Source organism: Apodemus sylvaticus, chromosome 7 (assembly GCF_947179515.1).
Source record: "Apodemus sylvaticus chromosome 7, mApoSyl1.1, whole genome shotgun sequence".
NCBI lineage: Eukaryota > Metazoa > Chordata > Mammalia > Rodentia > Muridae > Apodemus > Apodemus sylvaticus.
Window position 1 is genome coordinate 12,370,294 of NC_067478.1, and position 13,762 is coordinate 12,384,055.

The window sequence follows — 13,762 nt, forward strand, 5'->3', positions numbered from 1 at the left end:
AGTATGCTTGAGTATGCACCTCGCATTCACCACCCCGTTAGACTTGGGCTGATGAAACCTTTTGGCCCTAGGCCTCGTGGTCAAGAGAAACCATTTTCTCTGTTTCCTTCTACTCTACAGGGGAGTGGTGCTATATGCGGTACAGAGGCAGGGTAGGGCAGGCAATGCCACAGGTACAGAGTTATGTGGTTTGGAGAAGAGACAGGAGGTTGGCCAAAGTTCCTGGCAAAGAACGGAGTTAAAGTTGGTAGAAAGGAAGACTTGGGGTCTTGTAAGCAAGGACGCTGTTTAGATAACTCTGTAATCGCCCTCTCAATAAATCTGGGAAATCTAAGCTTATAATACAGAAGGCCCATCTGCTCAGTTACTCACTTATAAACAAAGCCCCCATCCCAAGCACCCACCCAAAAATCTCTTCTATAGGTAAGGGTAGAGGGATAAAGCAGAGTCCTTGCCACTTAGTATAAGGTGAGAGTGGATAGAATTTGTCCTGGTGGGTGATGTAGTGCTCAGAATATGGTTGCCTGGTGACATGGGATATTGAACTTTATGGTGAAATTATAGAAATCTCCATGGGCCATGGTAATAGGCATGGCTAAGACACCCTCCCTGTTTTCCATTCTTATTACCTAGGTGGCTATCCTCTGGGTGGATGTGTGGTAGACAGCACCAAGGATGAACAGGAGCCACCTTGGTGCATCTCTTTCTGATAGATGGGCATCACTCTAGGAACACAGTGCTGCTGTTCCTTAGCAAGCTCTTATTGAGGACTGTGTTTGTTACGGCAGTTGTAATAAAAATGCCATAGACTGGATGACATAAATAACGGGGTTGTTATTTTCTTCATTCTAGAGGCTGTGGATTCAAATGCACATATTAAGCTCTTCTGAGGCCTCTCCTGCCTGTGCAGAGGGCTCCTTCCCTGTGGCCTCACCTGGTCATTTCTTAACATGTCTATATGCATTAGTTGTGCATGCATGTGTGGGTGAGTGCTTATGTGTATGTGCATGCATTAGTGTGTGAATGTATGGGTGTGTTTGCATGAGGGTGGGTATGAGTTCATTTATGTGCATAGAGGTCAGAGGTCAATGTTGGATACCTTCATCTGTTCCTCTGTCACTCACTCCCTTATATTTGGAGACAGGGTTTCTCACTAAACCTAGGACTCACCAGTTCAGCAGAAGGCTAGCCACTGAGCTCCACTGACCTGCCTATCTCTGTTCTCCAAGTGCTGGCATTACAAATGCATGATTTCTGCATCTGACTCATGTAAAGATGGAAACTTGGACACCAGTGTTTGTACAGCAAAAAATTTCCCCACTTGCCATCTCCCCATCCCCCAAAAGTCCTCTTCTGGTGAGGGCCCCAGTCAGATTGGATTACAGCACATTGTAATGGTCTTGTTTTGACTTTAATTACCTCTGTAAAATCCAGATCTCCAAACATAGTCACATTCGGAGGTACAGGGTGGAGTGTTAAGCCTTCAGTGTAAGACTTGGGGAAGACAGTTCAGACTGTGATCAGTCCCTACTATTTACAAAGCAGTGCTTACTAAACAAAGCTTAACATTGTACATAGTGCCCATGTTTATTCTGTAGTCCTCTGGTTATTTAGTCAGTGGGTTCTGTGAATCAAATTCTTGAATAACTCGTGGTCTAAACCCCTTGCATGCTTTTGAGATGGCTTTTTCCATGATGCACACAGCCAACATCTATCAAAAGTCAAGTCCTTTTCTTGGCTCTTGAGAAGAAAAATTATAGGTCCCAAGATTGATCCCCTCCTCAGTTTCCCTTAGCAACAGCAGCAGCAACATGTGAAGCAGATGAGACCAAGTATGGCCAAATGTAGTGGGGTTTAGTAGCCATGGTATCTTACAGCCTGGCTTGACTTGATGGGCCATGGGGTTCAACAGCCAGAATCGCCATTCATCCTCCGTGCCTTTTAGACAGGGCTTCCCCTGGTAAGACTCCAAGGATGATAAGAGTCATGGAAGCATTCATTCTACATAGATGACTTCAGGCAAGCCTTCCTTCAGACTAATAATGAACCCTCATGTGTATGCCTCAAAGACTAATGTGAACATTGCTAACGATTTTATGAGTTTAAAAAAGGGGCACATTTACAGTACACACTCCATCTGGAAGTAGTTTACACCCAACTTCTTTGCTCCAATCACTACTAACTTTGCCTCCTCCTACCCTTCCCAGGCCAGCTCCATCATGGTCAGCAGCTCTATTCACTTTGACACTAAACTATTGCCATATAACGCTATAAATGCCTCTCTTCTCAGGATCCAGTGGAACCTCAGACTATTTCCTTATACTGAGATTAGTCCCTGAGTTTATGTCCTCCCTCAACTCTAGTGGCTTCTCACCTCAGTTTTTCTCAACACACAGACTCTTTTCCCAAGGGGGAGTCTCTAAATGTATCATGTATGACCCTGATGGCATCATATTTAGGAGACAATATAAGACTCTGCTGACATCATACTCAGGACAATGTATTATTATGCTGATATCATATCCAGGAGTCATTTCAGAAAAAAACCAAAGATGTGAATAGCTAACACATCTTTGAACAGAAGTTTAAGGTTATCCTTAGCTTCATCATAAGTTTAAGACCGACATAGGCTTTAATATGAGATCCTGTCTCCAAAAGTAAAACTTAATTCATTTTGGGGGCTTGGAAAGAATGTTTCTGACTCTTCTCACTCTCCCAATGCCTACTTTCTCTGACAATATTGTCTAGAGAGCAGTTGTAGTCTGCTTACTACTTTGTGATATCAATGTGTGGTCTTCTGTCACCTCCGAGCATTCCCAGTGTTGCTGCTTGCCTGTAGAACACATCTGAAGGATGGACTCTGGTCTTTTGTTTCACAGTGTCCTGCAGGGTCAGAGCTGTGAGAGAATTTGGAAGCACTAATCTTCCCCATTCCTGTTGGAACTCAAATCACAAGGCTTCAAGGACTTGCTTCAACCATGTGGCTATTGGGACCAGAATATGGAGTTGGTCCTGTTCAATATATGTTGCTTTACAGGCTATTCATTAACACAACTGGGAAAAATTTTCTGACCTTTAAATCACTGTATAAACTTTAGTGAATCTAGCCTGGAATGTTTTGTGCTTGCAATATAAGCATGAGGACCTAAGTTCTAGTCCTCAGCACCCACTTAAAAATGTAGGTGTAGTGCTGTATGTTTGTAATTCCAGCATGGAGGAAGCAGAAAAAGGAGGATCTCAAGATCTAACCAGGCAGTCAGCCAATCAGTGAGCTTTGCATCCAGTCAAAGAACTTGGCTCAGAAACTAAAATGGAAAATAATTGAAGAAAACACCCAAGGCCTGGCTTTCATGTACACACACACACACACACACACACACACACACACACACACACACACACATGAAAGAAGTCCAATGCAAGAATTAATAACTCAGGATGAAAATTGGAAAGCTCATCATAGGCCCTATACTTTCCCAAAGTCAGAGCACACTGCCCACTATACTTGGGTGTGTCTGGGAAATACTTCAACAAACCACAGCCTCAGCTAAACTAGAAATAGATTCAGTTAGTTGTCCACATGGTTGATGGAAGGTTAGGGGGAGTGTGTCTCAGAGGGAATGCACATGGGCAAGGGTTGATCACCTGCCTCTGCTTGCCAAGTAATTCATTCTCTTCATGCTTAGATCATCAATTAATTTAATCATATCTTTACAGGCAAAAAAAAAAAAAAGCCAACGACTATTTCAACAAGAAGATGTAAACTGTTTTAGAGGACATAAAATGTCAAGAGGAAAAACATGTTCATTTTTAAAATCAAAGATGTAGATCACAGAGGAAAATTCAGAATGAGATATTTGCTTGTCAACTGTTCTCTGATGACCTCATCTGAATCCTGATATGAAAGCCAGTGTGGGACTGATGCTGTTTTAGATAGCTGAGAGGATGTTTGTAAAGGCAACTGATGGTTTAGCATCAACAAGCAGGAAAATAAGCTCTGAGTGCCCACAAGGACTGTGTGCCTCCCAAGCTGCTGCCTGTGTGGGCAGACTGGCTTGCAGCATACTTTTCTACATAGCTCAGACTTGAAGTTCTGCTTGGAAGATCAAGCACATGCTGTATTAGGGTTCTCTAAAGACACAGAATATATGGGTAGTCTCTATATAGTGAGGGAATTTGTTGATGACTTACAGTCTTTAGTCCAACTCCTCAACAATGGTCAGCAGAAGCTATGGATGAAAGTCCAAGGATCTAGCAGTTGCTCAGTCCCACAAGGCAAGCAGACAAAGAAGAGAGAGAGTAAATCTTCCTTCTTACAACATCCTTAGGTAGGTCTCCAGAAGAAGGTGTGGCCCAGATTAAAGGTGTGTGCCACCTTTAATCTCTCAGCCTCCAGATTAGGATCACAGGTGAGTCTTCCAATTCTGGATTGTAGTTCATTCCAGATATAGTCAAGTTGACAACCAGGAAGAGCCACTACACTTCATCTCAACTGCAAATTCACCAACAGGTGAATCAACATGCCTGCAGTATGGTCGTCTTTAGGCTAAATTCTCCATGTGCTCTCAGGATGCCCAATGTCTGTGCTTCCTAATGAGCTGCCACCTAAGTGGCACCAACATTGCAGCTATCTATATCACTGCTAAAATCCCAGCTGGTACCAAGATGGCAAATCATATAAATCTTAGAGATTTTTTCTAAGAGGAGATTAAAGGTGGGTTACTTTCTCACCAAGGTGCATTTGGCTTTGTGGGTCTTTGAAGACTTGTATGTGGGGCTTCATTCTGTGGCTTAGTGGCATTTAAATTGCCATGTGTCTTAGTTAGGGTTTCCATTGGTATGAAGAGACACCATGACGAAGACAACTCTTATAAAGGACAACATTTAATTGGGGCTGGCTTACTGGTTCTAAGATTTAGGTCTATTTTCATCCAGGCAGGATCATGGCAGCATTCAGGCAGGCATGGCACTGAAGGAGCTGAGAGTTATACATCTTGTTCTGAAGACAAACAGGAGAAGATTTACTTCCAGGCAGTTAGAGGTCGGGTCTCAAAGCCCACCTCCACAGTGACACACTTCCTCCAACAAGGCCACACCTCCTAATAGTGCCACTCCCTGGGCCAAGCATATTCAAAGCACTGCATATCACGTCTGTCTCTGGTTTCTCATCTGTAAAAGCTGAGTGGCCTGTGATGGATGGCCTGTGCCTTCCTAGTGTCCTGCTCACCACTGTACATTGCTCTACAGTGCATCAGCCTCTTCCATCTGTAAGCTAGTCTTTCTCTTCCAGTTCTTGACACCTCTTTCGTCTCCTTCCTGATTTCTCGTGTTCTGAACTATCAAAAGATCTATATCCTAGTCTAGAGGAGGCTCAGCCAGTAACATGTTTGCAAGTGCCCAGAAAGCATGTTAAAAATAAATGCTGGACTTGCTCATAGAAGCCTGACAATTCAGGTATTGTGGAAGGGAGACAGGTGGATCCCGGAGGATACTGCCTAACCTACTTTCTGTCTCAAAAGATGAGGTGGATGGCACATGAAGAACAACATAGGTGGTGTTCTCTGGTCTTCATATGTACCTGAGCATGCATCAACCACGGACAGCACACGTATGAAGATCTGTATCCGTTGAGCACCAGACCTGTTGTCTTGCTTGTATTCTTCTGCTAGCTGCCCAAGTCTTATAGATCACACCCAGACCGGTTAGGCCCCATCAGATTAAAAGCACCTTGAAAGTAACTACCATTTAAACAAAATTCTCCACAAACCAAATGCTAAGCTCTTACAGCCCCCACCTCCAGCTATGATGTCTCTTTACTAATCTGCTACAAGAGAAACTCAGAGAAACTGTCTTTGGCTGCCCACAACCACATCTATGTCTTCCTCTCTGGACATTCTTTCTCCAAACCTTGTTGCCACACAATCGGAGTGCCACAGAAATCTGCTGTTCTGCTAAGATCTCTCAAAGACCACCCTTTGCAGAGCCTTAAACCTCATGTGACTTAGATTGGGGTTGGGGTAAATTTGACCCCATTGGCTTGCTATCCTTCTCCCAATCATTCCATGGCTTTAGTTTCCATAATATCCCTTTCTCTAGGTCCCCTTCCATGGCAGTTTCTTCTCAAACACCACTGCCTAGCCTGATGAGTATCCTCACATACATTTGCACTATCATCTTCTTCTCATCTACATTTGCGCTATCCTGGGCTCCATCTTTAGAGAGTGTCTCTCAAGGGTCTGCTCATGACATACATAATGATTTCCTTTGGTATCATGGCCCTGTTTTCCATCCATACCTCACTATCCAGCTCAGACCTTCCTCCTGAATGTCAACATCATGTGTCTACTTACCAACATGTTGACTCCCCCCAAATTTTAAATAAGCATATCAGACCTCCTGGTTTCCATGACAACATGTCTTCTCTGATGCTCTTCTGGTAAAAGGGCATGCCTTCATTCACTCAGTTGCACCTATCAGAAATCTTAGAGTAACTCATTCACATCCTGTTACCCTTCAACAAACTCCTAGGTCCACTTTCCAAATGCACCTGAAATCCAAGTGTGTCTTACCACACATGTCAGAATCACCTCTCAGCTGGTTACTTTTTACAGGCATCTCCCAACAGGTCTCCTTACCTCAATCTTGCCTCCTAACCATCTGTTTCTCAAACACTCCCTGGAGCAGACCTTCCAATACAAGTCTTCCCTCATCACCTCCTTGCTCTGAACTGTTGCCCTTAGGATACATTCCACAGCCCTTACCACGACCAGTAAGGAAGCCCCAACCTGAGCTGAGTTGGGATTCCTACCCTTGCTTCATCCTCATCGGCTGCTGCAGGGATGTTGCTTTCTCTCTGGGACCATTGCTGCTCATTACCCACAATGTTCGTCTGCTGGTTGCCCAGCTCCCAGCAATGTCTTGAGGCTAGATATTGTCACTAGCCACAATGCTCCCCTGTAATATCACTCGCTCACCCAACACTTTCTTCACATCTCTACCCAAATGTCACCTGTCCAATAAGCCTACTTGTCACCTTCAAAAGCCTGTATCTCTTATTATTTCCCTTTGTAACGTATGTGTTCACCCAGGTATGTTGCCCTTTAATTTTTATTTTCCTCTGACTACTAGACTTCAAACCTTAGGGAGGTCAGCCTCACTGCTGAACATTTTTCACTGATCAGTCACCAAAATTGAGCACTATTACTGTCTCCTAGAGGCATCCAAATGGATATTCACTAGTAAGTTATTCAATGAGTGAGGAGATGAATGAGCCCCTCTCCACAAGGTTTTCTAAAATGGGAGAGTGGGGATATAGCTCAGTGGTAGACTGTTATATACAAGGCCCAGCATTTGACCACAATCACCAAATGAATACATACATGAATAAAGTTTACTGAAATGTTAAGCACTGAGGAATGAGTCATGTCCAGCACATAAGAAGATATTCCCAAATATTTGTGGAAGCAAACTGTATGTTTCTGTGGTTAAGAACTCTTCCTGCTCTTCCAGAAGACCTGAGTTCGGTTCCCAGTACCCATGTTAGGCTGCCCATAATTGCCTATGACTCCATCTAAAGGGAATACTACACCTTCTTTGTCCTCTGGAGTTACCTGCACACATGTAGTGTAGAGTCACACAACACATAAAGATATCTTTCAATTATTTTATTTTAAAAAGAATATTATTCTAAATAGAACTTACCCCAGTGGTTGTACATAGGAGTTAATCATTTTTGACCTATGTTCTTGTCAAATTCTGCTTATATTTCCTCATTGTGTCTCTTTGTCTCTGGTCTCGGCTCCTTTAAGGTTGTACAAAGAAAGTGCTCCTTTGAACTTGTAACTAGGACCCTATTTCATTGGAGACATGTCTTTCTTTTTAAAAAGAAAAAAAACCCAAAACTTTTTATTGGTTCTTTGTGGATTTTACAGCATGCTCCCAAATCCTACTCAACTCCCCTCATACCCGCCCTCCACCCTTGCAACCTCCCCCACAAAGAAAGAAAGAATCTCATTGTGGAGACTGTAGTGTGTCACAGTGTGTCCCATAGTCTACCCTTTCGTCCACATGTCTTTGCTTGCAAATGCTTGTTGTAAGGACTCGTTGGTCTGGGTGGAAGCCTCTGGCTTCTGCCACTCAATAAATACCGGAATCTCATTGAGACTCTTCTCAGATAGCCTGTTGTTGCCCCGTATCACAAAGCTCTTTTAGCAGTTCATTGATAGGGTCGATACTGGGTGGGTCAATTCAAAGCCTTGGATCCGAGCCTGAGCAGCATCTGAGCTGGTCAGCCTGTTGGCTCTCTGGCTCTCACACCTTTGGGGTCAGCTCATAAGCAACCCCTGCAAACAGGGACAGCTCTACCCTTCAAGGTGCAGGGCATGTTTTCTTGAGTGTAACAGAAGGTGAAGGCCAGTTCTCCCACTCTCAAGATCACCAGGCCAGCTATAGGTGGCAAGGGGCAAGGGTGGGGGGAATGCACATCTCCCTTGCCCGTGCTACTGTGTGGCAGACAACACAGGCTCAGCTCTCTCATGGCCACAGCCTTTGGCTGGTTCACCTGTGCCCCCAGGAATCAGGTTCAGCTAGACTGTGCTACCTAAGTGAGGTACAGGGTCTGCTTCTGGCTCTGGGGACCTTGGGGCTAGCGCTCCTGTCTACCACAGATGGCAAGGAGTGAGGGGTGTGTGTAGCATCTCTCCCTCCTCCATGTCACTGAATGGTAGACAAATGATGAAGCTAGCTCTCCCATGCTCATACCCCCAGGCCTCCCTCACACAGGCCTTCACACACACACACACACACACACACACACACACACACATACACACACACACACACACACACACACACTAGGGCCAGTCAGCTCTACTGTGCTCCCCAGGCAAGGTGCAGGGCCCTGCTCTCCTGAGTCCTGCAGGTAGTGAGGGGCAGGGCCCTCTCTCCTGCTTTTATGACCCTAGTGCCAGATCTCCCACTTGCTGCAGGCGATGAGGGAGCAGGGTGGAAGAGGGTATCTCTCTCTCATCCAGGTAGGTGTGTCTTTAAAGCATTCAATAAGAAATGTCCCATTGGCTTCCAACAAAAATTCTGGCTCTAGAAGCAGACAGATCTCCTTGCCTGACACAGTGTCCACCCACATACACCAGGGCAAGGAAGGGAAGTGTCTGCTTCTGTGTAAAACTTCTGGAGACCACAGCCCTTCTTCCCCATTCCAAAGCCCTTTACACACTCACTGATACAGGGGAGGGAGGGAAGTTCCACGTTCCTGAGACCTGGTGCAACTTCCACTCTTGACCAATACCTGGAGACTCACTGGCCAAGAAAGGAATGAGCCTAAGGTTAGCAGAATTCATATTTAACATTGAACCTAGTTTTCAGGAGCTATTTGACCTTAAGCTGGCTACTTGATCTCCTTCATTTCTCCAAGGCTCCAACACCACCTTCCTGGACTACAACCCTGTGTTGGTTACACACTGTCCTGTAAGTACAGCAGATGTGCAACTCAATAGCATCAACTACTGTCACATTTCTGGTGATGGTGGTGGCGAGGTATACAGTCTGCATGGGACTTGGCTGGGAAGGTGTGGCCTCCACTAGAGTCCCCTTTTGTCTTGCAGGAGGCAGTATGGCCCAAGTCAGTGAGCTCTCTGGGTGGAAGGAGCCTTGCCCCTCACAATCCCTCGGGTTATGGCACATTTGGTCCTGAAAGCATTTGGCAGGCTTCCAAAGGAACCAAGGGGTCCTGCCTTCAAATTGGCTTAGAGCGCTTCTCCTCCACACCAACACATTCTTCTCTCCCATTAGTTCCCTTTGTTCCCGATAGGCCTTGCTCACATTGTTGCCATACATGCATGCATACATATGTACATACACACACATACATACACACATGATTTTTATGCTTCTATATAAAAATCTAAGAATCCCAAAGGAAAGAAAACGTGCTATTTTTCTTTCTGAGACTGGGTTAACTTACTTAACTCAGTTAAGTTTCTATCTCCAGTTCCATCATTTTCCTTCAAATAACATTACTTTCTTTATCTTTATGACCAAAAGGAATCTCTCTCTCTCTCTCTCTCTCTCTCTCTCTCTCTCTCTCTCTCTCTGTGTGTGTGTGTGTGTGTGTGTGTGTGTGTGTGTGTGTGTGTGTATCACATCATATTCTTCATTTGTTCCTCTGTTGCCAGACATCTAGGATAGAAAATAGACAAATAACTTAGCTTTTGCAGATGTGCTCAACCAATGACATACTTTTATAAAATGTCCTTATATGATAGCACAATGTTCAATGAATATATAGTTAATTTTTTTTTAGAATATAATTACACCTGTGTGTGTACAAGGACAACTTGTGTGACTCAGTTCTCTCCCCATCAGGTGGGTCCCAGGAATGGAACTCAGGTCTCCAGGCTTGATAACAAGTGTCTTTTATTTGCTAGTCCCATTCGTCAGCTTGACAATAAAGTGAAAGAAAAGTCCAAAAGCAGGGTGGCTCACATCTGAACTCTTAGCAGCAGGTTGAGGAAAGAGGATGTCTTGCAAGACTGAGGCCAGTCTGGGCTGTGTAGTAAGTTCTAAGCCAGTCTAGGCTATGATGTGAGATCTTAATCTCGCTCCCTAAAACTGGACAAATCCTTAAGCCAACAAGTTCACAGAGCGGAAAATAGACTCTATTCAGTAGTTAAGAGCACATGCTGCTGTTCCAGATGACCTGAGTTCGGTCTATTGCAAAAATCACGCTGAAAATTGACAAGACCATTCAGAGGTGGAGAAGTACATCCTTCTTGTGCTGTGTGGTGGCTACCTTGTCCTCTGAGGACAAGATAGAGGTGGAGAGAGGTGACAGGCTTGACGTTGCCCCACCGGCTCCTCTCCAATGTCCTCAGGGAGCCTGACCCCACTGTGTGGAGACTCCAGTCAGCACAGGGCACCTTCATGCATAGCTTCAGCTGATGCACAGATGTCATTTCAGGCAAGAGGAAGAATGGCCACAGAGGAATACTTACCAAAGGAGCCCCCTCAAAGGTGTTGTGACCCCTGAAAGCCATACAGACAAGTCATTGTTTGCTTCTTCTCTCTGGGTGACAGGAGGACAGGTGCTAAGGGCTGATAATGAAATGCATGAGAGAATTTTAAAGAACCACGTTAGCTGGCAGGACTGAGCAAAGCCAAGGCTAATGCAGACTCTGACCAGTGCTGAGGGCCCAGGAGTCTGAGTAGCCAGAGTTGAACCCTTTGTCTGTTTAGGGCAGGGATGGAGCCTAGCGTTTTACCCATGCCAGGCAAGCGCTCTATCATTGTGCTGTATCTTCAGCCTTGTTTGTTCAGTATTTAATCTTCAAGACGTGGTCTTGCCAACGCTGAACCAGACTCACTCTGAAGGCCTTGAGATTCACAAGCTGCAGCCTCCTGAGTAGCTGGGGGTGTAGGCCTATACTAACACGTTCAGCTGAAGCTGTTCTTTATGCCTAAGGAAAAGAGAAGTTCTCAGAGGATTTTAAGCACAAAGCTCTTGCTTACATCTGTGCGTCCAGAAGCTCCCTCCACATGGTCAGATTAGTGATACAGACTGGACTCAAGTCCTGCGAGCACCCTTCCAAATCCATGTGGTGCCTTACCATAAGTCCCATAGGCAAACAAGAAATGATCTAGTTTACTGAGACTGAAAACCAGGGCAAGGATACCTGAAGGGCCAGGAAAGCTAAACAGGCATTTGAAATACTAAGTCCTAAATACATACCACATACATAAACATATATCACACATGTACCTCACAGTCCCTCATACCACAATATCACATACACACGGGTATATATAAATATATATATATATAACATATATATAACACACATGTACAAATACACATGCACATATACTATTTCACATGCATGCACACATACCACATGGGCATACAGGCATGTCTCATACACAGTACATGTTTCAGATACAAGCAGACTAATGAGCTTCTGGTTTGTGTCCTGAAGACCATTTAGCCAGATTAATGTCAAGTCAGAGGTAGACATCGTTTGTACACTATGCTGTCCTTAGAGACAAATAGCTACTGACTGGTCATGAGAGAGAAGACAGTATTACACATACAGCCTTGGTACCCAGGAGTTCATACCTCACTTCCAACTATGCAAACTCAGAAGGAAAAGGTCAAAAGCCCAGTGTCCTGAGACTTGTGTCCTGGGACTTCAGGTAGCACATTGGTGGGGCCTAAGACAGCAAGGCTGGGAAGGAAGATGGTGGAATGGGGCAGATGGAGCCTCTTCCTGCCCGCTGGCTTATGGGGCACAAGGTAGAGTACTGAGAACCATTTCAGGCATCCATTGGCCTTGGACTGCTCACACCAGGGCCTGGCAGAACCTCCCAGGCTATGGTATTCATGGGGTCCAGGGCAGAGCTGGCTGCATCCCTGACAGGAGTCACAGGACCCATCATAAGAGAGGCTGTCCTGTCATTGCCTTGCAGCTCCAGAAACTAAAACGGTCACTTTCTTTCAAGACCAAGAGCTTGCGGAGCAAAAGTGCCGACAACTTCTTCCCAAGAAGCAACAGTGATGTGAAACCGCAAGCAGACCTGCTGGCCAAGGCCAGCCCAGGCCCCAGCCCAATACCCATCCCTGGAAGCCCAGCGTCCGTGCCCACCAAGGCTGGCCTGCACCCCGGCAGCAACAGCAAGGTCCACACCTTTCAGGAGCATGTCTTTAAGAAGCCCACCTTCTGTGATGTCTGCAACCACATGATCGTGGGTAAGACCCCCACCCCCACCCCTACAGGTGCAATTCCCCTGGGAAAATGAGTGAGAGCTGAATGCCCAGGTTCAGGGACCCACAGACCAGCTCTGAGCTTCAGAGAGTTAGACGCAAGAAGATCCACTTGGGTATCGGCCTTGTGGGAGGGACTTATGCAAAGCAAAGGGAAGCAGGACCAGGTGGAGGGAGAGTTTGTTTGGAATATGGTTGGAACCAAGACAACATCCTCCACCAGAAGCCTGCTGCCCTTTATGCCTTCTGTGTAGTGACCCATGTGTACCTGCCTGAGCCTGTCATTCCAGGTAGGTCCAGGAGACCTGAGATGTTTGTGTCTGTCCACACAGAAGCTGGATACCTCAGTAACAGCTATAAGGCCAGGAAGGTAGAATGTTCTCTGATTCCATCACCCTTGTCAAGGTCTAGTTAAGTTACATTTGTATGTCAATGTAAAAGAGAAAGTTCTTTGGGAGGGTGGAAATTTAAGGTCACCATATATTCCAAAAGCTCTTCACTTCCAAGTCTTACAAGGCTGGTAGGTCAAACACAGTGGGTAATTAATGACTGGGAAACTAAAGATAGCCCAAGACCAGTTGTGTCTCTGGACCTGCAGTAGTTTAGCTCTCTGAAATGATGGAAGTTTCAATCAGTCTCAGAGAGTCTTATGAAGTATAGCTGTATGTCAGTACAGCCTTTGTCCCCGGACCTTCCATTCCCAAGTGGGGTCTTCTAAATGAGAAGCAACATCAGATCCGTTGCTGATATAGCGATGAGACCTGTCTACATTTTCAGATAAGGCTTGCCTTTCTTCTCTCAACTATGCCTGCTCTTCCTCGAAACAAACCACATTTAGAAAATGAGGTCTGCATTGGTCAGATTTCCCTCATAATGTGACATAAGGATCGCCACAAAGCCACCACACTGAAACAAACCAGCTTTCAACTCTCACTTGGGCAGATTCAGATCAGACAGAGCCAGCCTGACTGATACACCACTCAGTAGCTA

General features: G+C 45.3%; 1 protein-coding gene across 2 annotated transcripts in view; it reads left to right on the forward strand.

Annotated features, from left to right (window-relative positions):
• Positions 1–13,762, forward strand: part of Stac (SH3 and cysteine rich domain) — a 137,437-nt gene that overhangs the window by 41,031 nt on the left and 82,644 nt on the right. For both annotated transcript variants that reach the window (XM_052189268.1, XM_052189269.1), the window contains exon 2: positions 12,478–12,757. In XM_052189268.1, coding sequence (XP_052045228.1) covers positions 12,478–12,757 — 280 coding nt within the window. The remainder of the gene's footprint in view (positions 1–12,477; positions 12,758–13,762) is intronic.